This window comes from Balaenoptera ricei, chromosome 2 (assembly GCF_028023285.1).
Source record: "Balaenoptera ricei isolate mBalRic1 chromosome 2, mBalRic1.hap2, whole genome shotgun sequence".
NCBI classification, from domain to species: Eukaryota; Metazoa; Chordata; class Mammalia; order Artiodactyla; family Balaenopteridae; genus Balaenoptera; species Balaenoptera ricei.
The window spans coordinates 161,053,369-161,077,674 of NC_082640.1; the positions used below are offsets into that span (position 1 = coordinate 161,053,369).

A 24,306-nucleotide genomic window follows, 5' to 3' on the forward strand; every position below is an offset into this window, starting at 1 on the left:
ACAAATACTTGTGACCTTGGATCAGATATGACACCAAAAGCACAAGCATCAAAAAATAAATTGGACATCATCAAAATTAAAAACTGTTGTGCTTCAAAGGACAAAAAGTGAAAAGACAATCCACAGAATGAGAATTTTCGCAAATTATAGATCCGATGAAGGACTTGTATCTAGAATATACAAAGAACTATTACAACTCTAATAAAAAGACAAATAGCCCAATTAAGAAATGGGCAAAGTATCTCAATGCACATTTCTCCAAAGAAGTATAAGCACATAAAAAGATGCTCAACATCATTAGCTATCAAAGAAATGCAAATCAAAACCACGATGAGATACCACTTCACATCCACTAGGATAACTATAATAAAAAGGACAGATAATAACAAGTATTAGTAAGGATGTAGAGAAGTTGTAATCCTCATAGACTGCTGTTGGGAATGTAAAATGGTGCAGACACTTTGGAAAACAATCTGGCAGTTCCTCAAAAGGCTAAACATAGCGTTACCATATGACCCAGCAATTCCACTCCTAGGTATATATGACCAAGAGAAATTAAAACATATGTCCACACAGAAAGTTGTACAGGAATGTTCATAATATCTCAAAAGTGGAAACAACCCAAATGTTCCTCAGTTGATGAATGGATAAATAAAACTTGCTATATCCATACAATGGAATGTTATTTGGCCGTAAAAGGGAATAAATTACATCCTACAACATGGATGAACCTTGAAAACATTAAGTGAAAGAAGCCAGTCATGGGACTTCCCTGGTGGTGCAGTGGTTAAGAATACACCTGCCAATGCAGGGGACACGGGTTCAAGCCCTGGTCCGGGAAGATCCCACATGCCATGGAGCAACTAAGCCCGTGCGCCACAACTGCTGAGCCAGTGCTCTAGAGCCCGTGACCCACAACTACTGAGCCCACGCACCACAACTACTGAAGCCCGCACGCCTAGAGCCCATGCTCCGCAACAAGAGAAGCCACCGCAATGAGAAGCCTGCGCCCCGCAACGAAGAGTAGCCCCTGCTCGCCACAACTAGAGAAAGCCCACATGCAGCAACGAAGACCCAACGCAGCCAAAAAAAAGAAAGAAGCCAGTCACAAAAGACCACATATTGTATGATTCCACTGATATGAAATGTCCAGAATAGGCAAATCTATAGAGACAAGAAGGAAACCCAGTTTCCTGGTGCCTAGGGCTGGGGGAGATGGGAGAAGTCAGGGGTGATGGCTAAAGGGTATGGAGTTTCTTTGGGGGGGTGATGAAAATGTTCTAGAATTGATTGTGGTGATGGTTGCACAGCTTTGTGAATATACTCAAAGCTGTTGAATTTGTATACTTTTAGTGGGTGAGCTGTACAGTATGTGTGAATTTTATCTCAATAAAGCTATTGTAAAAATGGGCAAGAATAATATCTACCTCACCCAGGTACAGGGAGGATTAAAAGTGATAATGTATGTAAATCACCCAGCAGGTATCGGTGCTCCAGAATTAGTAGCTATGGTGATTAAAACCCCCCTTTTAGGCCAACAGCAGTGAAAAAGTCAGGGTCTGGTTAGGGATATTTTTTTTCTCTTTCTCTTTTGTTGCTAGTGGCCATCCAGAAGCAATGGGAGCAGCCTGGCAGGGTTTTGTATGGAACTCGGGAGGAAATATGGAGTAATCTGGGTTACTCATTAGCATCCCCCGGAGAGTGTTTAAAAAATACTGACATTCAGCCCAGAGATTCTGGTTCAGTTGGTCTGGGTGGGGCGGGCTGGTGGCTCTAATCTGTAGCCATTGGTTGAAGCACGTGGTACCTTATAAACCAGCCCAGGGCTTTGAAGGAGTGGGGACGTTTGCCTTCAGGACAGAAGGATCACGTGAGCAGTGCACTTTGTGGTTTGAAAACTGCTTTTGTAGAGATCATCTGCTTTGATCTGTTCAAAAACCTTGTGAGGTAGGTGTTTTTAGTACCATTAGTTGTTAGGGAACCAGGGCTCAGAGAGATTAAGTAACTTGCCAGGGTCTCATTTTTTAAATTTATTTTATTTTATTTTATTTTATTTATTTATTTTATTTTTGGCTGCATTGGGTCTTCGTTGTTGCGCATGGGCTTTCTCTTGTGGTGAGCGGGGGCTGCTCTTCGTTGCGGTGCACAGGCTTCTCATTGCGGTGGTGTCTCTTGTTGTGGAGCACGGGCTCTAGGCATGTGGGCTTCAGTAGTTGTGGAGCATGGGCTCAGTAGTTGTGGCTCACGGGCTCTAGAGCACAGGCTCGGTAGTTGTGGCGCACGGGCTTAGTTGTTCCGCAGCATGTGGGATCCTTCCCGGACCAGGGCTCAAACCCGTGTCCCCTGCACTGGCAGGCGGATTCTTAACCACTGCGCCACCAGGGAAGCCCCCAGGGTCTCATTTTTAAGGCAGAATTTTATCTAATCTGTTTTTTAGAAAAAGCAAGATCCACACCCATGCTCATACCTATTAGTTATCAAATCTAACACTTTGGAGAGCTGCCAAGGTGACGTCTGGTGCCAGGTTAATCTATTTTGCATAGATTTCAGAACAAAGCTCTTTCTGCTACTTCTCTTTACTAATGAGCATCCTGAAAGTGCAAGGCAAACTGAAAAAAACATTATTTACATATGTGTGTGTATGTGTATATATGTATACACATATATACACATAAACACCGTTTGTAACTACTGATCTGTGTGTGCAGGGAAAACATAAGACAGGAATAATCTGGATCTTGAAGCTGTCAGAAACCTGCAAATGTCCCTCATAACCTCTGAGTTAAAGATTTGGCATCAACCACATCTTACTGTTCTCACTGAATGACTATAATAAGTATATGATACAATTTGAGCCCCTTAATAAAATACCACCTTTATCTATTTAGTATATTGCAGTATCCTTTGAAGAAGAGACTTCTGCTGAAACCGATCTGAAGTCCACTGGTTTACATCAGCACTATTCAAAGCCGGGTGCACAGACCAGCTGGCATCTGGGAACATGTGAGGAGCACAGACTCTTGAGTCTCACCCTAAACCTACTAAAGCAGACTCTCTAGAGGGTAGAGCCCCCCAAATCTGTGATGTAATAAGCCCTCCAGTGGATTCTGATGCTCTCAGAACTGAACGTCCCTTCCAGCTCTGACTGGCAATGATTCTCTCTGAGAATGGCTACTAGGGTCTAAAGTCGTATTTTTCTCCAAACTTATCTCAAGCTTCCTGGAGCAACCCGCATGCCATCATGTGGTACCTGAATCTGTGTTAGGCAGGGTTGCTCTCTGAGTCTGCAAACACCTTAGCATTTCCAAACCAGTTATTTCCAGGTCTTGAGATGCTCCTGCTGCCAGCATTCACACCCGAAGGGACTTTACAATTAATTAAGCAGCCGAGCTTGTCAATAGGCCAGCTCCTTTATCGTTTTAGAAGGGAGAATCAGATAAACTGTTCTGATGCCAAAGGAGCCTTCGTTTGCTGAATCTGGCCCGGAGTCTCGGCAGCTCTGGTCTGAAAACTGGGGCAGGGGGGTGCTCTCTGCCCCCCTCATCTGTCTGGGTGCTGTGAAACCCCTCCTTCCCCCCCCCACCACCATGAACTTTAGCTGCGTCCATTTCATTGCATAAGTCACGCATGGTGAAAATCACCCTTCCATCCTCCAGGCCAGGCATCTCTGGTCGTGAGTTCCTTTGACCATTGTCATCTGGGTGGGATTCTTATTAGCTGGCGTTCTGTTCCCTTGAAGTAGAGGTCGCCATTCTGCTTAGCGATTTGTTGTCTGTGCCTTGTGCCTGAAAGAAATTGGCCGAAATCTGTATTTCAGCTGCACACCCTGCATACAGATTAAACAGAACCGTGTTGGTGGAGAATAATTAAGCCAAGGACCTTGTTTTTCACCTTCATGATGAAAGACAAATGACTTCCAAGGCTTTAATAGGATGATGGCTCTTGAAATGTTCTTCTCTTTTGGCCAGCTCGGGACTTTCAGAACAGCCCTGTTCATAAATATTCTTTTCAACAACTGCATTTTCATTTAATTGTAGACAGTCATTTTGCAGGAGCTCTTGTCTCTGTTTTTTTGTTGTTGTTACTGATTTTTTGGTTTTTTTTGTTTTTGCCCTGGTGTAATCAAGGCATGCTACACTGCTTCTTCTTGTTGCTGTTGTTAAAGACCCAGTTTCAACTGTATGGTTAACTCTTTTTGAGAAGAAAATGGATTTTTCCCTGACAGATATATTCTGCTTCTTACCAGTCTTTTGGGGGTGGGGAGAATCTTGTGGAGGCCACTATTTCTCTCCTTTTCTCATCTTTTTGAAGTGAATGTCAATTGGGCAAGAAAATTGATTGATTGCCTAGTGGGAAACCGAACCTCCCTAAACCATAAATATGAAACGGGCCTGTAATAGACATATTTCAACAAAAAAGAGCCATCATTCTTCAAATAGCTCTTGTCCACAGAAGGATATCCTGGCAACCATTGTCCCTTTTCTCTTCAATGTTACGTTTCTGCTGGAGCCAAGGTGATTTTTCCTGTCTCCCGGCCTCCCCCTCACTTTTGCAGTAACAGTGTTTGCTCTTTGCTCAGCAGGGCGGTCCACAGATGGCTGCCACCCTGCCCAGCCGGCTTTTTCAGGCTTTGTTCCAAACACAATGCTGCCTTTTCTTAGCAGTGGAAATGGGCTGTTCTCCACTGCTTTCTGAGAGAATGGCCCTTTCCTACTCTGTGCATATAAACCAGGCCCAAGCCTTGGGCAGCCTATTGTTTTATGGGTTCTCTTAATCCAGGAGAAGGATTTACTGAGGACCGCGGGCGTGAGGGCAGGGGTTGGGAGAGCCGAGGTCCAGAGTTGCTACTCTTGCTGAGATGTGAGCACTCAGGTCAGTTTGGACGGATCCCCCATGGCTCTAATGCAACCAGAGTGGGAGTGGGGGCAGGCTTTCAGTTGGTAAAGGAGGTGTTCCCTGCTTCTTTCCAGAAAGCAGTGGTGTTCTGGTTGGTCTCACTGCTGTCTGACCCAGAGACCTGGGCAGACTCACTCTCCTTCCCTGAACTAGAGTTCCCAGGCCTGCGGATGCAGCAGGAATCAAGGATCTCTAGGTCTTCTTAGTTCCGGAACCTCAGGATGGAGCTTAGTTTCCAGCCCTGCTGCTCGCCACGCTTTCCTGCAGAGGCCCAGCGCACTGAGCCATCGCTTCTCCACCTGCGCGTGCCCCCAGCCGGGAGAGCTGAGTGCATCGTCTTGGCAGGTGGAACCATTGCCTCTGCCAGCTCTTGTTCAGAGCCTTCACCTGGTGGTTGGCTGGGCTGGAGCTTTGAGTGAACACGGCGTCCAGATGTGTGGGTTTGTTCATAGGTGAAAGTGTTGGATTACAGCCTGGCTTTGGGAGCAGTTGAAAAGGGCACTGGACTGGGAGTCAGGAGTCCTGGCTTCTTGTCCAGGTCACCAGCTCTGTGGATCAGGCCTCCCTTAAGCAAACATTTATTGAGTGCTACTGATGGCCATAAACTCTACAAGGTGCTGGGCACACAGAAAGTCAATAAGACATGGACTTTGCCCTCATGGAACTCCCAGTTCAGTGGGGGCAGAAACCGAGGCTCGTATATAGCACAGTAGAGGCCAGGATAAACTCAAGGTTCTATGAGAGCCCAGAGCAGAGGGACACCTCCCCAACTTGGAGGGGATGAGAATCAGGGAGGACTTCCTGTAGGAGGTGATGCTTGAGCTGAAGGTACAGCGTGAGAGTAAGCCAAGGGGACAGCAGAGGCAAAGGCATGAGGCCAGGGAAGTGTGAGGTATAATAGAGGCTCCAGGTTGCAGGAACATGGCGTGTAGGGTAGGGATAGATAGGAGGTGAGACCAGGGCAGGTGGGGCCCAGTCACGGGGAGCCTTGCTGGGTACATTAGGAGCTTGGGCTTTATCCTGAGGGTAATGAGGAGCCCCCTGAAGGCCAATAACTGGATCAGATTTGCATTTTAGAAAGTTCCCTCCAATGGCTGCGATGGAGGACGGTTGTGCAGGGTCAGGAGGCCTCCTAGGAGGTGATGCAGGAGAGGGAGACAGAGGTGGAGAGACAGAGAGAAACAGAGACAGAGACAGTGAGAAGAGAGAGAGCCTGGAAAGTGGCAGGGGAGATGGAGAGTGGGGAGCAAATCTGAGGAAGATTTAGGATGTAGAATTGGATGGCCTGTCTGGTCAAAACTGGAGATAAGGAGAGGGACAGGTGAGGGGCGAGGCCTGAGTTTCTGCCTCCTTGAATGACTGGGCAGTGGTGCCAGCTGGGGTGGAGAATAGAGATGAAGCCACCAATTGAGGATAAAGACTTTGAGGGGCTGAGGGACATCTGGATTGAATGTCCAGCTGGCAGTGGAGCTTTTGGTCTGAAAATAAAGATTTGTTTGGCATTTGAGAAGAGGTGGTGGCTGAAACCACAGATGGAAACGGTGATCCGGAGGCAGTATGTATAGAGGGCCCCGGGCAAGAGACAGGAAAGGAGAGGTCGGAGAAGTAGGAGACCACACAAGGTCAGTGTTGAGCATCCAGGGCGGAGAGAATTCCAGAAAGAGGGTGCGATGCACAGTCGGTGGAGCCAGGAGGCCCAGGGACTGACCCTCAGTGTCCCTTGGACTTGTCTGTGAGGACCCAGGCCCTGCCCTCCAGCGTGAGCCTTGGAGCAAGCTCTCCCTCCCCTGGGCCTTGGTTTCCTCATCTTGGCCTCGGTGTTGCCAAGAGTCCCCTTCCCACACGGCCCTCCCTTTCCCCTCAGTAAAGCCAACGCTGCACTCGTGACCCCTGAGGGTCACACGAATGAAACCCCAGGGAGTCAGAGCTGGCTGGGGTTTGGGGAGCTCTTGGTCCGGCCCAGTGTTGGAAGGCAGTGTGATGTATGGGAACTGAATCCCTGTTTTTCCCCAGCTTGGTGGCCTTGGGCAGACACTTCACCTTGCTTCCTCACCTGTAAAATGAGGCCCCTAGCACCCACCCTGTAGAAATGTTTGAAGGTTAGGGGAAGTGGGAGCCATTGTGTTTATTGAAGATGAGCCACGGGACCGGAGGTGGGCTGATTGGCCCGAGGTCAGAGAGAAGGGGCAGTGCGGTGACTGGAACCGGCTGTCTGGTGACCAACCCCGCCGGGGTCTGTCTCTTGCCAGGGATCATAAATTAGTAGCCCACGGCTGGGGCAGCCCACAGATGTGTTTTGTTTGGCTCCTGCAGCGTTCTTTTCAAAATGGAATTCGTTGCCAGCATTAAAAATGGGGAGATTTTACCCACAAGCTCACATTTTCAGCTAGACTTGAAAACTTGGAAGATTTGGCCACACTGAGCCCTCTCTGCCTTGGGGCGAGTGGGGGGTGTCCCTTCTGGGGGCCAGACCCTCATCCAGCCATCCTCCCTCACTAACCTTGACTTGCTTGGCTCCTGGGGGTGGCTTGAGTTTGCAACGCCAGCCCTTTGACTGACCATTTGTCCTGAATTTTCTTACAGCCTGGCCCACTGTTCACTAAAGCTGTCCGGTGTTTCATAGCCGAGGTCCATACCTTGGCCGTTCGGAGTGAGAGGGCCTGGCTGGAGAGGATGGGACCGAGCGGAGGGTGGAATCTCCAACGACGCAGCCCCAGGAGAGATACTGGGGGGAGGGCCTGGGCCCTGCGGGCTGCAGGGGGTCAGCACGGGTGCTGGATGGACAAGGGCCCCTGGCGTTTCCTCATTCCTCCCTGCAGGGGTGGCAGGAGGCAGAGGGGACTGTGGGCCCAGGCTGGCCGGCCTGGCCGAGGTCTTGCCCCTGGACTGGCCCACTTTGTTGATGTCTGAAGGGTAGGGTGGTGGAGGCAGGGGGTGGGGAGGGACCGCAGCCCCTGGCTCTGAGCAGCCGTGCTTATGTGGGAGAATGTCTGGTATGTTTGGTATCTGGGTGTTTACTTCCCAGGGTGCTCGTGGGTCCCTGGTGTTGAAATGTGGCTCCTCCATGCAGGGGGGAGGGCCCCCAGTGGGCGTGGCCAGGGCTAGATTTGGGCAGCAGGGCAGTCACTCCAGGCCTGCCCATTGACAGCTCGCGTGCCCTGAAGCACCTCCACTCTGCACCTGCCCCCCAGGTCTCCTTTTATGCCAGATTCTGCCTGTGCGGGAGGCTGGGTGGGCCCCGGGCAGCACTGGCCTCACCTGGGAAGACAGGCAGGGAAGCTGGCATTTTCAGAGCCCTTCCTGGATCCCAGGCTCTGGGCTGGGACTTAGTCCTCATGACGACCCTGTGCAGCAGGGCTCAGTGCCTTCCTTGTACAAGTGAGGGACAGAGGCTCAGAGAGGCTGAGTGACTTGCCCAGAAGCACACAGCAGAGCTGCTGGGGGCGACCCAGGCCTCTTAGACCCCAAAGTTCATGCTGACGACTCTGATGCCCTGAGTCTCAGATAAACCTGCTTCTCTCTGCCTGTGAGACAGTTCTTAGTCTGAACAAGCCTCTCAGACCTTCACTACTCTGCTTAGTGCTGGGGGTTTGATTTGGTTTTTTTCCCCCTCTCTATTTCTGCTTGTCACCTGCTTTATTGAGCTTTTCTCTATTGCTTTGTCCATGTGAGAGTTTCTGTATTTGCAGTGCCTGGGGTTAAAAAGTGTCATTGCTCTTTCTCATCCTGTCTTTTTGTGGGTCTCGCAAGATACATATTTGGAAATGCTTATGAAATGTCAGAATTCAAAATCACATCTGGGTGACTGTTGCCACCGTGTGAGAGCCACGTGGCTGGCAGACGGGGCCTGAGAAACATGACCAGGGTGAGGGGAGGCCCCCCTCCTGCTTTCAGCGCTACACATTTAATGTTAACTGTGCAAAAAATATTTTTTATTTAAAAATACCCAGGTAGGAAAAAACAAAACGGTCATCGTCCTCAGAGTCAGACGCTTCTGCTGCTGCTTTACGGTCCCATCATCAGGCTGGAGCTGAAAGGGTGGGGGACTTGTTACCTAGGCCATCTGCCCTTCCAAGAGCAGAAGACACTCAGGCCCTGGGGCCAAAAGGCCTGGATTCAAAGCTGTCACTGACCTTCTGGACAGCCTTGATATCTTTAGTTTCCTCATCTGTGAAAGTGAGGAAGATAATAGGCCTGTCCTGACTGGTTTACTGAGACCATTTAACCCCCTGGGACCCCTGATACCCGGGATTTTCTACCTGCTGAGGTGACTCACCTCTGTTTGTTCAAGGGCTCTTCTGCATCCAGGCTCTGCCACTTTCCCAGCTGTTCTAGAAGCATTGCTCCTGGGTAGGCCTTCTCCCCCGGATTACTGGGGATCACCTTCTGCATCACCTGACTTCACAAGGGTGGGACCCTGGTGTCCCAGGCATCTTTCAGTGGCAAGAGGCAGAAACCTTCTCCAGCTCCCTTCAGGCCAAAGGAGGAATTTCCAGGGTAGATTCAGGTGTACCCATCATGGACCCCACGGAGACGAAGCATAGTCAGGCCTCTCCAGGGGTGGAATCAGGAAGACCAAGAGAGTTTCTGTCTGTCCCTCTGTCTGTACCATCGGCCTGTGGCCATGTCCCTGTGTTTCTCTCTCTGTGGCTATGTCCCTGTGTTTCTCTCTCTGTGGCACTGCCTCATTCCCTCTGTCTCTCTCCACCCACCTTTGTCTCCCTGTTCCTCTGTCTCTCCGTTCCTCTGTCTCTCCTCTCTGTCTCTGTCTTTACCTTTCTCTCTCTGGAGCTCCCTCCATCTCTCGGGATCTAGACAGGGTGAGGCAAGCCAGATGCCCAGGGCACGGCATTTAAGGAGGCACCCACCCTCGGGTGCTGACCCTGCCCTGGCACAAGCCCCAGAGTGAGCGCCTCCTGAAATGTGTGCCCTGGGCACCTTGCTCACCACACCCTATCCAGGCCCTGCTTCTCTCTCTGTCACCCGTTCCCTCTCTTTGTCCTACTCCCTCCTATAGCTGAGCGTTTGTTTCTCTCTTGCCGCGTGATCTCTGCTCACCTCCACACATCAGCAGCCTGATATTTCTGCTTCTCTGGGTTGAAATTGGTTGTCTAGCCTGTATGCCTCCCAGTCCAGCAGTTCAGTTTCAAATTTCTAGTTGGTGAATACAGCCCAGCTTGGGTCAGCCGCTCACACCTCGTCCAGTCAGCTGGGCCAGGGGCTGGGGTCGTGCTGGCCCTCAGCAGGGGCTTGGGAACAGGCTCTCTGAGGAGGGACTGCTCAACAGGAGGGCACCCTTGGCCGTGGATCCCCAGGTCTGTCCCTCCAATGTGAAGGGTGGTGCAGGGGCCCCCCTCACTGCCAGCACACAGACAGCTTTGTCCTTGGGCCTTCCTGGGAATTGGGGATAAACAGAGCCAGGACCCAGTTTGAGAAGAGGGAATGATATGCTTACTCCACCCCTGCCCCCATCTCATGGTTTTTAAATGTCTTGAGCCTCAAGCTGCCTCTTCTTCAAACATGCTGGATCTTCCCTCTGTATCTGCAGAAAAAGTCATATCTCCCATTTGGGGTTCCGGTTTTAGATGTCTGAGCTGTGGGTGGTGAAAACACCCTGCTGTCTCTCACCCACGCGGGACCAAATGCTTCAGAGAATCCGGGGAGCATCAAGGAGAAGGCAGCAGCCTCAACTCTGGGGATGAACAAAGGCCTGGGGGAGGGCTGCGCCAGTCTCCAAACAGCTCCAGTCAGAGGAGGCAGACCATGCAGGCCCAGCGAAAGGAGCCAGAGTGAGCCCGTGGGGATGGAGAAGGCCAAGGGCACTGCCCAACCTCTGTCTTATTTCCAGCAGGACCTCAGCATCCGTTTTCTATGTGCCCTGTGGGAGGCTCTTAAATAGCAGCAGGGGGATTTGGGGGAGAGGCAGCACAGTTTCAAAGGGGAAAGTGTGACGATGGGGCTTTGGGGCCATTTCTTGCTTTATTGGGAGATATTAGCCAAGGCATGGGTACAGGAAAGGCCCAGGGATGGACTTGGAAGCCGGTGGTGCTGTGGTGCTGGGGGCTTTAGGCTTAAGTGCACAGCCTGGATCCTTCCAGGGCCTGCTTGGGTTTGTGCACCCACCACAGCCATCGGTGGCCTGCACCCTGAATTTTTTTTTTTTTTTTTCTTATTTGGCTGCGTTGGGTCTTCGTTGCTGCACGCGGGCTTTCTCTAGTTGTGGCAAGCGGGGGCTACTCTTCATTGTGGTGCGCGGGCTTCTCATCGCAGTGGCTTCTCTTTGTTGCGGAGCACGGGCTCTAGGTGCGTGGGCTTCAGTAATTGTGGCACACGGGCTCAGTAGTTGTGGCTCACGGGCCCTAGAGCACAAGCTCAGTAGTTGTGGCGCATGGGCTTAGTTGCTCCGCGGCATGTGGGATCTTCCCGGACCAGGGCTCGAACCCGTGTCCCCTGCATCAGCAGGTGGGTTCTTAACCACTGCGCCACCAGGGAAGTCCCTGCACCCTGAATCTTGACTCCATCTTTGGCCAATATGCGTCTGGGGAAGGCAGCACCCAATCCCCAAGGTTTGCTGGCCTCCTGCAGACAGAGAGAAGAGGCCATCCCTGGTAGAGACAGTTCCTTATAAGCACTGGAGAAAAGGTTATGCAGATGCAAATGTAGGCAATAAATCACTTTTATAATTATAGTATCCAAACCTGTGGCATGTTTCTCTTGAATCTTTTATTCCATTCATTCATTTGACTAACATTTGCTGTGCCCCTACTCAGTGCCATGTTATTCCAGGTGCTGGGGATACCCAGGTCCCCCATTCTCCAGATTAGCAGGGAAGGCAGCTACTACATAAGCAGAGAATTACCGTGGGGTGTGATAGAGACTCTTACAGCGGGGAACTCAAAGTGCTGTAGCAGCATAGAAAAAGCAGTTAATTCTATCTGGGGAGTCAAAGGAGACTTCCTGGAGGAGGTGGCATTTGCTCTTGAGGGTTGTAAGAGTTTACAAATAGGAAAGGAAGGTCATCTCAGGAGGGCCTGGCTGGCTTGGAGAAGGGTGAGACGTTTGGAGTCGAGAGTAATGGCAGGAGGGAATTGATGCAGCTGCAGAGGGAGGGTGGAGCAGCCCCCCATCTGGGTGTCATCCTGGCCCAGTTGATCTCTTAAACTTCCAGCACTGAGCCTCTTTGCATCTGCTGCTAGCGCAGCTTCCGTTGGCTTCCAGCTTTATGTAGGATGGGGCCCTGCGCAGGGGTGGGGTGGGGAGGTAGGTCTTGGAGGACAGAGGTTGTGTCTCCTAGGAAACGGCGGCTCTGCCAGAACCCCAGAACCCCGTGAGCCTGGCAGGGCCCAGGTTGCACACATCACCTTGGCAGTTTGTGGGCAAACCCTCTTGGCCGAGGGGAGATTGCACTGCCAGCCACTTCCTCCAGTTCCTTCCCTCTGCCTGTCGTCACGGTTACCTTGGCCTTGTTGGGGGTGAGGTAGAGGTTGGGTGAAATCAACTTTGTCCGGGTTTCTGTTTCCCCAGATGCGGGTCAGCCAGAGGAGCTGTCACTTCTGGTTCTGTTTCAAAGGAGGCCAAGGGGCTGGGAGGTGCTTGGGTGCGGCCGTGTTGACAAGGCGCCTCTCCAGCCAGCCTCCTAGGCAGGGTGGGAGTGGGTCAGGGAGAAGCTCCAAGGTGGTGAAGGAGAAGGGGCTGCCCTGCCAGGGCCTGTGCTGAGGGCCGTGGGTGCTGGTCTCCAGCCCAGACCCTCGGTCTCGAGCTCCTAGAGCATGCCGGGAGTGCAGGCAGAGAGGCTGTTTATTTTCCTGGCCTGAAGCCCTTTCGGCTGAGACCTTGTTCCAGGCCTCAGGCTGCCAGAAGCACCCGCAACTGGCTCCAGAAGTGAGAGAGTTGGCAACGCAACATTTCTCCAGTGGCCTCGGACTCTAGGCCGTTCCCAGCCCGGCTGGTCCTGTGTATCCTCCAGGGTCTCCTGGTGGGTAATGGACAGTGAGAGGCATCACGTCAAAGTGATCCTAATGGGCTGGGGCTGTGGTCAAGAGCAGGAAGGCTGAAGTCAGAGAAATCTTGAGTTGGAAGCCTGACTCTACCGTTTCCTTGCTGTAGGGCCTTGGGCAAACTGAGCTGTTGAGCCTCAGTCTCACCATCTGTGAGATGGGGCAGTCATAGTACCTTCCTCATCAGACTTTGTAAGGATTACATGACCTGTGTTTAAAGCATTTAGCAAAGTAGGCAACAAATGGCAGCTCTTGTTATTATTAATGAAACAACAATAACTGCGGCTTTGAAAGTCCGTGTTGGTGGGCAGTGAGCCTTCTCCTTCCCATTCCATGGGCCCTGTTTCAAGCATGGTAAATTTCCTAGTGTGTCTCGGGGAGAAGCAAGCCTGGAGACTCCGAAGGCCCCTCTGCCTATGTCCCGAGCAGGGCACTTTAAGGAGCCCATGGGATCCTGGGATGCAAGTGGGTGTCCTGGGGGAAGAACATGCAGAGGCAGAGAGAAGGATGAACCCAGGTGAGGGGGCTGGGGAGGTTTTTCCATCACCAGGAGATAGACCTGAGGAAGGACCGAGGGGGAGGACAGAATACCTCAGGGAGGTGACAGTGGGTGGGGGCAGAAGGTGAAATCAACACTCATGCCCAAGGTGTTTTGAAAGGAAGTGCCGGGGAGCCACTGACCTGGAAAATAGTGCCCAGAGGGCTTGGGCCGGGCAAGAGAACAGACCGCCACCGCCCATGGGGTGTCACCTCTGTGTGAGGAGAGCGCCAGGCTCTGGGCCTCCTGAACTCTGGCAGAACCCAGGTGGCCCTGCCCTCCTGGGGCACTGACTTCTCCCAGGGATACCCACCTACTCCGAGAGCATCCTCGGGCCGGCTGGGAAACGCTGCCATCCCGCCCGCCGAGAGGCCAGTGGGCTGGCAGTGCGGCTCACTGACGGCGAGATGTGGGTTAAGTTGTCCGTCTGCCGGTCTGAGCGTGAGGAGGGAGGCTGTACGCCAGGCCTGCCTCAGTGTCTCATCCGTGGCTCTTTGCCCTCACAGCTAGACGAGGAAGAAGAGCGAAGGAAAAGGCGTCGGGAGAAGAACAAAGTCGCGGCCGCCCGATGCCGGAACAAGAAGAAGGAACGGACGGAATTTCTGCAGCGGGTGAGCAGGGCAGTGGCCAGGGGGGACCCCGGCCTTGTCCTTTAGTGGCTAGTGTGCTTATGGACCGGGAGAGGCCATCGAATGCCTGCAGAATCAATGTGTACTTGCTGGCATCTGCCCAACTGGCCTCGACCCCTCTGCCTTCCCTGCCTTCTCTCCGATGCCCCCTCCCTGAGCCAAGACGCCCAGGGGCAGCCTGCAGCCGTTCCAGCCCACCCAGATCCCTGGACAGCCAGAGAAGGTGGGAGGAGCCAAGTTCCCCGCCTCTAACTGAGGTTAGACCCTCGGTGCTGATGGGCCCAGAGGGCCTAGAACTGGCACTACCCATGCTGGTGCGCTGAGGGCTACCAGAGTTGTCTGGCGCGGGTGCAAATGAAGTCAGTGAGAGCTCCCTGCATGTGGGCAGTGGGCGTAGCGATGGGGCAGAGAAAAGCTCCTCCCTCACATGGAGGAGGCTCTTCTGGCTCTGCCTCCCATCTGCCTGGCCTCAGCCCCACTGAAGCTGACCCCTGAGCTCTTGGCTGTTGCCTCTGGGACCAGAGGTTGGCTCTGCGTGCCAAGGCCAGTGGAGGGCCGCCTTGCCTCGTGGCCCTCGGAGCACATCCCTGCCCTTTCATTTGGAATGTGCCAAATAGGCGTTTGCTCCTTCTCCTGCCCCTTAGGCCTTCCCTGCTCCTCAAAAACGGTAGATGGCTGTGAAGGGACATGACCAGAAAGCTAATTAGTCCAAGCCGGTGGTCTCCAGCCTCCCCACCCCCAATCCCTTGTTGATTTCTAAATAACAATAGTAACACCATAGAATAATAACATCACAGGTCAGGCTCCCTTCTACAGCGTGCAACCGTTAACACTAGTTGCTAACATTTGTAAAGCGGGGCCCTGTGCAAAGCGCAGTGTACATATTATCTCATTTTATTGGCATAATAACTGTATGAGGTAGGGGCCTGCATTATTCTGTCTGCAGATGGGGACACTAAGGAAAGCACGGGGAGTTAAGTAACTTGCCCAGGTCCCTCAGCAACTAAGCGGTAGAACTGAGATGCGGCCTGAGGCTAACTTCAAAGCAACCATCCTCAGCACTCTGCCCTGCTGGCTCTCATTCATTCATTCGTGGGTTTGTTCATTCCTTCGTTCCTTCATTCTTTTGCTCGTTCATTGATTTGTGGACAAGTCGTTTTAAGCATGTACTGAGTGCCCAGCCCTGTGCTAGGTACGCTGGGGGCACACAGGAAGGGACCAGTCGTGGTCCCTCCTGTGGGAGCTGGAGAGACAAGGCCGGGCTGGCCCGGGTTTTCTCTGAGACTGGGGATCTGTGGGTCTCTTCTCATGCTTGCAACAAGTAGAGAGCAAATCTGAGATCATGGGTGCCAACACCGTGGGGCTGTGTGTACCCCTCCGGCTGTGAGCGTCTAGGGCAGGGGAAAGGTCAGTGGAGGCGGAGTTAGACTCCTGGAGCTGAGAGCCCCTTGGGAAGAGATGGTGGACCAACACCAGGCGGAAAGTTTTCAAGAAATTTCTAAGACCTGGGTCTCACATAGGCCTTTAAGATAGATGGAGTGTCACACCCCTCATTTCCAGCCCTGAGTGCCTGTGGAGTTGGGCGAGACATAGCAGGGAACAGAGAAGTCTCCCATCCCATCCCCGCCTTCAAAGGCCTGTCAGCCAGCCAGCAGGCAAGAAGGGCCAAGTGAACGCACACCAGTAACACACTAGTGCAGCGAATGGTCAGCGCCAAGTGAGCGGGGCTAGCTGCTCCGCACATTCCAGTAACACCGGCTGAGCACCTACTGTGTGCCAGGCATTTCCCGTATCTCGTTTAATCTTATAACATTCCACTGAGCTAGACATTGATGATCCCCATTTTAGACACGGACCCGTAGCGCAGAGAGTCAGGTTACTTGCCTGAGGTCACACTGCTAGTGTGCGGTGGAGCCGGGACTCACCCATGCGTTCGCTGACCCGTCTGTCCATCCTTAGCGCTGAGTGAGTGCCCGCCACACAGTGGGTCCGCAGGCCATGGCTGCAGTGGGGTGGCAGGCAGGAAACAGGGATGGGATATGTGCTGAGCGTTAGGTTGGGCAAGCGCGGCGGGCTGTGAGCACAGACGCAGGGGCCCTGTCTGAGTCTAGGCTGCGGAAAGACTGCTGATTGAGACATAAGACAGGAGCAGGGGCCAACGCGTGGAAGGACAGGGCTGGAGGGGTCAGTCACCACGAACAGCCAAAGCAAAGGCCAGAGGCAAGAGGTGTTGTTTAAGGATGTGGTGAAGGGAGTGAAAAGAATACCAGTGTAGCTGGAGTGTACAGTCCATGGAGAGAATAGGGCCCCAGAGCCTTCACCTGTCGGGTAATCCCTGTGCTGGGTTGTCTGGGGCAATCCCGGTTTGTGCCTGTTGGCCTGGCCTGATTATTAATGGCACATTCTTTCACTCTCTCACGTGTCCCTGTTAGGATGATGAAGTGTGTTGGTCATGGAGAGCCATGGGAGGGTTTCGGAAGGAGAGAGATACACCCTGTCGCTGTGGCTGCAGCGTGGGGCACGGAATGGGGAGCTGAGAGTAGAGTGGGAAGACCGGTCATGTGGCGGTGGTGCTGTCCTGGTGAGAGGAGCAGGCAGCTGTGGACCAAGAGAAGTGCAGGCCTCGAGGAGGGAGGTTTCGGCAAGTCTGTCGGGGCTCAAGTCCCCACGCCCCCCTCCTCCCCTCTGGCCTTGGAAGCAGAGTCCGGGTGTGAGGTTTAGAGCATGAAGGCAGATGGCTGTGTGCACAGTCAGTACCCGAAGACATGGGGGATTCTCTTGTAATTTATTTATTTATTTAACATCTTTATTGGAGTATAACTGCTTTCCAATGTTGTGTTAGTTTCTGCTGTACAACAAAGTGAAACAGCTATACATATACATATATCCCCATATCCCCTCCCTCTTGCGTCTCCCTCCCACCCTCCCTATCCCACCCGTCTAGGTGGACACAAAGCATGGAGCTGATCTCCCTGTGCCATGCGGCTGCTTCCCACTAGCTATCTATTTTACGTTTGGTGGTGTATATAAGTCCATGCCACTCTCTCACTTTGTCCCAGCTTGCCCCTTCCCCCTACCCGTGTCCTCAAGTCCATTTTCTGCGTCTGCATCTTTATTCCTGTCCTGCCCCTAGGTTCTTCAGAACCTTTTTTTTTTTTTAATTCCATATATATGTGTTAGCATACTGTATTTGCTTTTCTCCTTCTGACTTACTTCACTCTGTATGACAGACTCTAGGTCGATCCACCTCACTACAAATCACTCAATTTCGTTTCTTTTTATGGCTGAGTAATAGTCCATTGTATATATGTGCCACATCTTCTTTATCCATTCATCTGTCGATGGACACTCAGGTTGCTTCCATGTCCTTGCTATTGTAAATAGAGCTGTAATGAACATTGCGGTACATGACTCTTTTTGAATTATGGTTTTCTCAGGGTATGTGCCCAGTAGTGGGATTGCTGGGTCGTATGGTAGTTCTATTTTTAGTTTTTTAAGGAACCTCCATACTGTCCTCCATAGTGGGTGCATCAATTTACATTCCCACCAACAGTGCAAGAGGGTTCCCTTTTCTCCACACCCTCTCCAGCATTTATTGTTTGTAGCTTTTTTGATGATGGCCATTCTGACTGGTGTGAGGTGATACCTCATCGTAGTTTTGATTTGCATTTCTGTAATTTATTTTTAACACGTCAAGGCTCGGAGGTACAAAGGTATATGTATGTGTATGTGCACACACACACACATATATATACATACGCATACACACATATATGTATAATGTAAAAAGTTACCCTCCCATCCTTGACCCCTGGACACTCAGAGCCACCCTGGGAGATTCCTGTAGCCTCTCAGAGTTCAGCTGCCAGGACCAGCCAAAGCCCTGAAGGAAGCAGGCCTTTGTGTGGGTCAGATCCACGCCCTGCAGGCCCCAGGCCCCCTCTGCTGCCTGCATTTGGGAGCAGCGGCCCCTTGGCTCCCCACGGCTGTACAGCTGGCCTCTGTAACCCCGCTGTGCCTGGCACAGCTCCCTGGGTGTGGGCATCAGTGACAGTCTCACACCCTCACAGCGTTCCTTGCTCTTCATAGCCACTCTCTCCCTGATGGTCACAGGGACTCTGGAGGGGGCAAGGCAGCCCCATTCCACTGACTGGCATCTGAGGTTCAGAGGGATGAAAGTTGCTCAGCGTCACACAGTGGCCGAGTCAGGACCGGAACCCAGAGCTTCCTCTGTGGCCCAGCACTCTATTCAGGTGCCCAGGCTCAGGGACTTGGGAATCCTGTTCACAGCAGTGTAGCTGGCCAGTGGCAGAGTCAAGATTTTAACTCAGACAGGGCTTTTGGGCTCAGAAGTCTGCACCAGGCTTTTTTTTTTTTTTTTAACAGAAAGAGTTGGGAAGTGGAGCCCTATTTTAAGTGCATTAGGGTAACTTTTAAAAATAATAGAGTCAGAGAATCTTAATGCTTAAAGTCCCCTGGGCCAATCATTATATTTTAAGGGGGAAAATGAGGTCCGGAGAAGGGGAGTGACTAGTCCAAGGGCACACAGAAGGATGCCCAGCCTCTTACCCTGTGGGGGTTTTTTGTTTTTTAATTAATTAATTAATTAATTTTTATTTTAGGCTGCGTTGGGTCCTCGTTGCTGCGCGCAGGCTTTCTCTAGTTGCGGCGAGTGGTGGCTACTCTTCATTGCTGTGCACGGGCTTCTCATTGCGGTGGCTTCTCTTATTGTGGAGCACAGGCTCTAGGCGTGCGGGCTTCAGTAGTTGTGGCACGCGGGCTCAGTAGTTGTGGCTCACGGGCTCTAGAGCACAGGCTCAGTAGTTGTGGCACACAGGCTTAGTTGCTCCGCGGCATGTGGGATCTTCCCGGACCGGGGCTCGAACCCGCGTCCCCTGCATTGGCAGGCAGATTCTTAACCACTGCACCACCAGGGAAGCCCCCTCACCCTGTGTTTTTTCTGGTGCTTTCACTGACCACCGTGGAGGAGACAGAACCTCCTTCACTTGCATTAATTCCATTCTGAAACAACAAATGGTTTCATTTTCTCTAGGGCAGTAAATATCTACCAGAGGCAAAACGATAAACAAAAATGCAAGAAGAGTTATTCATTTCATACTTAAGGTGCGAAGATCCTAGCCCACGTTCCTGAATTTATTAGGAAAACAGATCAGGTAATTGCTGTTCTAAAACCACAAACCACTTCTACAATCATGGTTAAAAAAAAAAATTCCTTTGAGCTCAACTTACACTTACACATTAAATAAATACATAATACCAACTAATAAAACAGAAGAAAATAAAATGAAAAAGCGGTTAGTTACAGTCTGATAGCCAGACTGTCAGAGGTCAGGATATTCCACGAGGTACCCATACATTTTCAAACCAGCAGAATATCATGCCATCCCTATGATACATGCACAGGGAAGCAAGTCGCCACACACCCACTTGGTCTTTTTGTGCGATACAGGTGTTCACGTGTAAGGTGGGTTTGACGTGCAGTCTTTTCAAGGACGAGGATGTGTGTGCAGGGCTGCTGGGCCCTGCCCCTTGTATGTCCATTGTAACTTCCATTCGCTGTACGACCCAACTCGTTCCTTGCCCTCCCCACTGCTCTCCAGAACAACTCCCACCTCCCTGCTTCCTTGGACACCCCCCACCCCAGGCTCACAGGCAGCTCTCCTCCCAGCTGCCCATTCTGCAAATGCAGGCAGTCTCCAAGACCTGCCAAGTTTTCTTGGAAGTGGCCTCCTCTCTGCTTCTCCTCCTTCTTGTCTTCATACTCCCTTGCTCATGGCTTAAAGTAAAAATTCCTTAAGCCTCCCTAACCCTTCAGTTTACAAAATGCTTTTCCCATGTGCAGTCATTTAATCCCCAGGATCATCATCTTTTTACAGATGAGATAACTGAGGCTCAGGGAAGTTAGGAAACTTACTCTTGACTCTTGATTCCAAACCCCACCAGCTTTTCTGGGTCTGGCTATAAATCCACCTTCCCAGCTTTGTACCCTCCTATATCCTAAAGTGACCTATGGTCACAATGGAGGATTTTTATCTCCTAAACACATCTTAAGCTTTCCCATGTCTGTGTCCTTGTTCACTCAGGGCTTGCTTCTTGAAATGCCCCCAACTCCTACCGACTTTCTCTGCTCAACCAGAGTCAACCCATTTTTCAAACCTAAGGTCAGATCGGCCATTTAGCCCACTCTCTCATGGTCTTCTAGACCCTGGATGGCTGATGGACACATGATAAGCTCTGCCCTGGTCTATAAATCCTTCTTCCCCTTAGAGTGGAAGCTGCACAAGATCCGTGTTAGGGGCTCATGGGCCTCTGGACCCCCTAGAGCATTCACTGTACACAGCAGGTTCTCAGCACACGCTTGTGGGTGGGTGGATTGAACCAAAACTCCTGGAGGCAAGAGGCTCAGAGGCTTTGAAGTTGGAGCTAAAACCTTGACTGGGGGGAACCGGATGGTCAGAGACATTCCCAAGGTCACCAGGTTATAGACCCAGTGAGCAGGCAGCTAAGACGGGCACCTACCTGCCCCAGACTCATGGTTTCACGTGGGGTCTCTCCTGGCCCTCAGCGATGCTCTTCTCTCGGAATTTGGAGAACCATGGACCAGGCCGGCCTCCCTGTCACGCTTTATCTGGCTGAATCCAAAACCACCCTAGCTGGCTTTTAATATTTTCCCCCTGCGCACTTTTTCCTTCTTTGAGGCTGTTCTCCCTCAGCGTCTGGTCATGAGGACTGTACATCTCAGCAGTTCTGAGTCCCCAGCACTGGGCTGCCTCCGCAGAGATGAGCAAAAGGAAGAACTCAGTCAGCCTGGCTGGCGTGGGGAAGACAGCAGGCCTGGGGCCCTGGAGAGCCCGGAGGGAGGCTGCCCGGCTGGGCCCCCCGGCGGGACGACTCAGCCCATCGCAGCCACAGCCCACGCTCGGTCTGATGCAGGTTGCCCGGCCTTGGCACTGTGGACGTTTTGGATTGATAGTTCTTGTTGTGGGGTCCTGTGCATTGAAGGATATCTGGGGGCATCCCTGATCCCTACCCACTGGATTCCAAGGGCACCCACCCTTCCCAGTGTGACAACCAAAAATGTCTCCAGATACTGTCAAATGTCTCCTGGGAGGCAAAAATTGCTTCTAGTTGAGAATCACTGGTCAACCTTTGCTGGCCCTTGAGTAAATTCCAACCTCCAAACTGGTTATAAGTTTTTAGACAGAGTCCAAGAAATATCATTCTGGCGCCTCTGTATTCTCCTGTGTTGACCCCCAGAGCCTTGAATTGGTACGCCCATCACCTGTCATCATGAACAGGTAAACCCCCCTAAATCAAATCAACGTTGCTTCCTTGCCCTGGAGCCTCTCCAACTGAGCTGGAAGTTCTCTGGAAATCTCACTTGCGGTCTATTTAAAGCCACATTTTGGATCCAGAAGGATGACTATTGATTGCCTCCCAGTGGGCAGAGATTCTAGATATCAGGGGATAAGGAAGAGGCTGTTTAAATAATTATAGACTAATAACCAGGAAGCACATGTTTTAGGAGGAATTACGTGACCACACTGGGCTTGTGGATCCTACAGGCCAATATATCCCCAACATACATTTCTCATACATAAAGCACCTTGCCATTGCACTGCCATCGTGGGCCACCTTTAACCCCTCCGTGGACCCTCCATGCATCTGTTCTGGATCCACTGGCCTCCATTTTTGTCCCACTCTTTGTTTCTTGTGCAAAGGCCCTGAGGCAGGAGAGTATTTGGCATATTTGAGCAACAGCAAGGAAGCCACTGTGGCTGGAGTAGATTGAGTGGGGAAGAGAGGTGGGACATGAGCCAGGCTGGCCCCAGGATATAACCTGGGTTCATCCCACTAGCAACACGGGCCAGTGTCACAGGTGTGACAGGCATGGCCTAAAGAAAGTCAGTTACCCCGGGGGACTCAATAGCAGATTCTGTGCTTCCTCTAGTGGGAACCTGGCAGACAGAAAACAGGCTAACGCCAGCCTGCTGTGCCCTGTGCCTACCCAGAGGGAGAGTCTCTTCCCGGAGCTGGTTCCCGGTGAGAGCCTAAAGCCATGTCTCTATTTGGCATGCAGGAATCCGAGCGGCTGGAACTCATGAACGCAGAGCTAAAGACCCAGATTGAGGAGCTAAAGCAGGAGCGACAGCAGCTCATTCTGATGCTGAACCGGCATCGCCCCACCTGTATTGTTCGGACGGACAGCGTCAAGACGCCCGAGTCGGAAGGCAACCCGCTGCTTGAGCAGCTAGAGAAGAAGTGACCGTGGGCTGGGAGGAGGAGGAAGAGGAGGAAGAGGAGGAGGAGGAGGAGATGGCAAGAGGGAGGAGGAGGAGGGCACCAGAGGGCCCTTCCTTGGTGCATGAAAAACTTTACAACAAGGCTCAGCACAGCCAGTAATTAGTGGGGCTTTTTTGTGAAACTCAGATCAGCCACATAAGGGGAAGAGCAGGCTGACGAAACCCAGAAGGACCAAGCGCTGAGACCAAAGTAGACTTGAGGGTGGGGCTGTCCTGCTGGGGCCCAGCTCAAAGGAGGCAGGACAGAGGCACCCAGGCCGGAGAGACGCCCAGCCAGGCAGCCTTGGGCACTTCTCCGGCCTCTCCGCCAGGCCACCTACCCCAGGGACCTCCGAGCAGCCAGGAAAAGCCATGAGTTACAACCAAACACGGCTGAGGATGGAACTGAGTAACACTGCCATCTGCCTGCCCCAGCCTGACCCCTGACCCTGATGCGAGGCCGGAGAGGGCCGAGATGCGGGGCCCAGTGCGGCCTTGCTGGGAAGTAGCAGCCGGGTGCACCCTCGCCGGCCCTGCTGGAGTTTGCTGTGGGCACGAGGCGCGGGCGCCCTTCCAAAGCACATACTCACTGAATGTTTACAGACTGGCTGTCCTGGCAGGGCTTTCAACTGCACATGTTTTTTATACTTTCTTTTTTTTTTTTTTTTTAATATTTTTTACAAAAAAAAAAAGATTTTATACAAGCAATATATATATGGATTTCTATAATCACTCGATGTGATACAGTATAAATATGTTATGGTTTGTTTGTTACGAACAGATATCCAGCAGTTATGGCCGTTGTGTGTAACTCCTAAGTACTGTAGTCTCTGGGTGTTGGGGGGTGTCCGGGGAGGGGGTGGGGTGCGTTTCCATCCTGGTAAACCCTTCATAGTACTCAGTCCTGTATCGCTCAGTAAACGTTACTCTTACTTACCCAGCCGCCTCTTGTGGTGTCTGCCTAGGGAATGGGGCGCAAGGCACACTTGGTGACCTCCCGGTGTGCAGTGTCAGAGAATGTTTGGAGCATCTGCCGTGGGCCCTTGGTTTTCACAACAGCCCTCCCAGGTAAGTTATTTACATGCCCATTTTATAGACGAGGAAGTCGAGGCTCAGAGAAGTTAAGTCTGCAGTACTTACTTTGCTCCTTCACTCAACAGATGTTTCCTGAGTGCCAGCTGGGTGTGTGCCAGGTACGCTACAAGGGGCTGAGTAGTCCCTGGGGAATAAAACAAACCTAGGCCCTGCGCTTATGGAGCTGACAGTCATGAGCTAAATCCTGTGTGTGCTCCGTGCACTGTCTCTGTTCATCTTCACAGCAGCCTTATCAGGGAGCAGCGGTTGTCCCCATTTGTAGATGAGGAATTCTAGGCCCAGGGAGTTTACACGTGCCTTGTTGAGGACTTACTGGGTGACCAGCATATATAGTCTCATTCACTTCTCTCAACAGCACAAAATAGGCATCATTACCCCCATTTTAAAAATAACTGAGGCTCAGAGAGGGTGAGTGGCTCATCCAAGATCACCCAGCTAGTGAGGAGCAGAGCTGATGTTTGAACTCTGCTTCCAAAGGCCCATGACTCTCCCCACCTGTGGCCAGCTGACTGTGTGATTTTCCCGATGGCGGAATGTCTCACCTGATTAGAACAGGAGGCCTATCAGGCCATGGTTACAGATCTAGTTTCTGGGAGGGCTGGATAGAGTTCCAGGCTGTGCTATGGTCACGGAGTGAACCAGTGATGTGAGCAAATGGTGTGAATGAATACCCCACCCCCCCGAAGAGCAAGAACCATAGTGTCATAGGCAAGAGCTGCCATTTACGTGGCATGTGATGGTTCACAGGGCACTTCCATGCAAGTTCCTCATCTGATGTTCCAGCTCTGTGAGGCAGGTGGGATGGGTGTTTCAGTCCCATTGTACTGTTGTGCAAACTGAGGCTTACA

General features: G+C 51.8%; 1 protein-coding gene across 2 annotated transcripts in view; it reads left to right on the top strand.

Moving 5' to 3' along the window:
* JDP2 (Jun dimerization protein 2) overlaps positions 1–23,299 on the top strand; it is a 40,650-nt gene extending 17,351 nt beyond the window's left edge. For both annotated transcript variants that reach the window (XM_059914696.1, XM_059914697.1), the window contains exons 3-4: positions 13,938–14,042; positions 22,162–23,299. In XM_059914696.1, the coding sequence (XP_059770679.1) occupies positions 13,938–14,042; positions 22,162–22,347 (291 nt within the window). In that variant the 3' untranslated portion in view covers positions 22,348–23,299. The remainder of the gene's footprint in view (positions 1–13,937; positions 14,043–22,161) is intronic.
* The last annotated feature ends 1,007 nt before the right edge of the window (positions 23,300–24,306 follow it).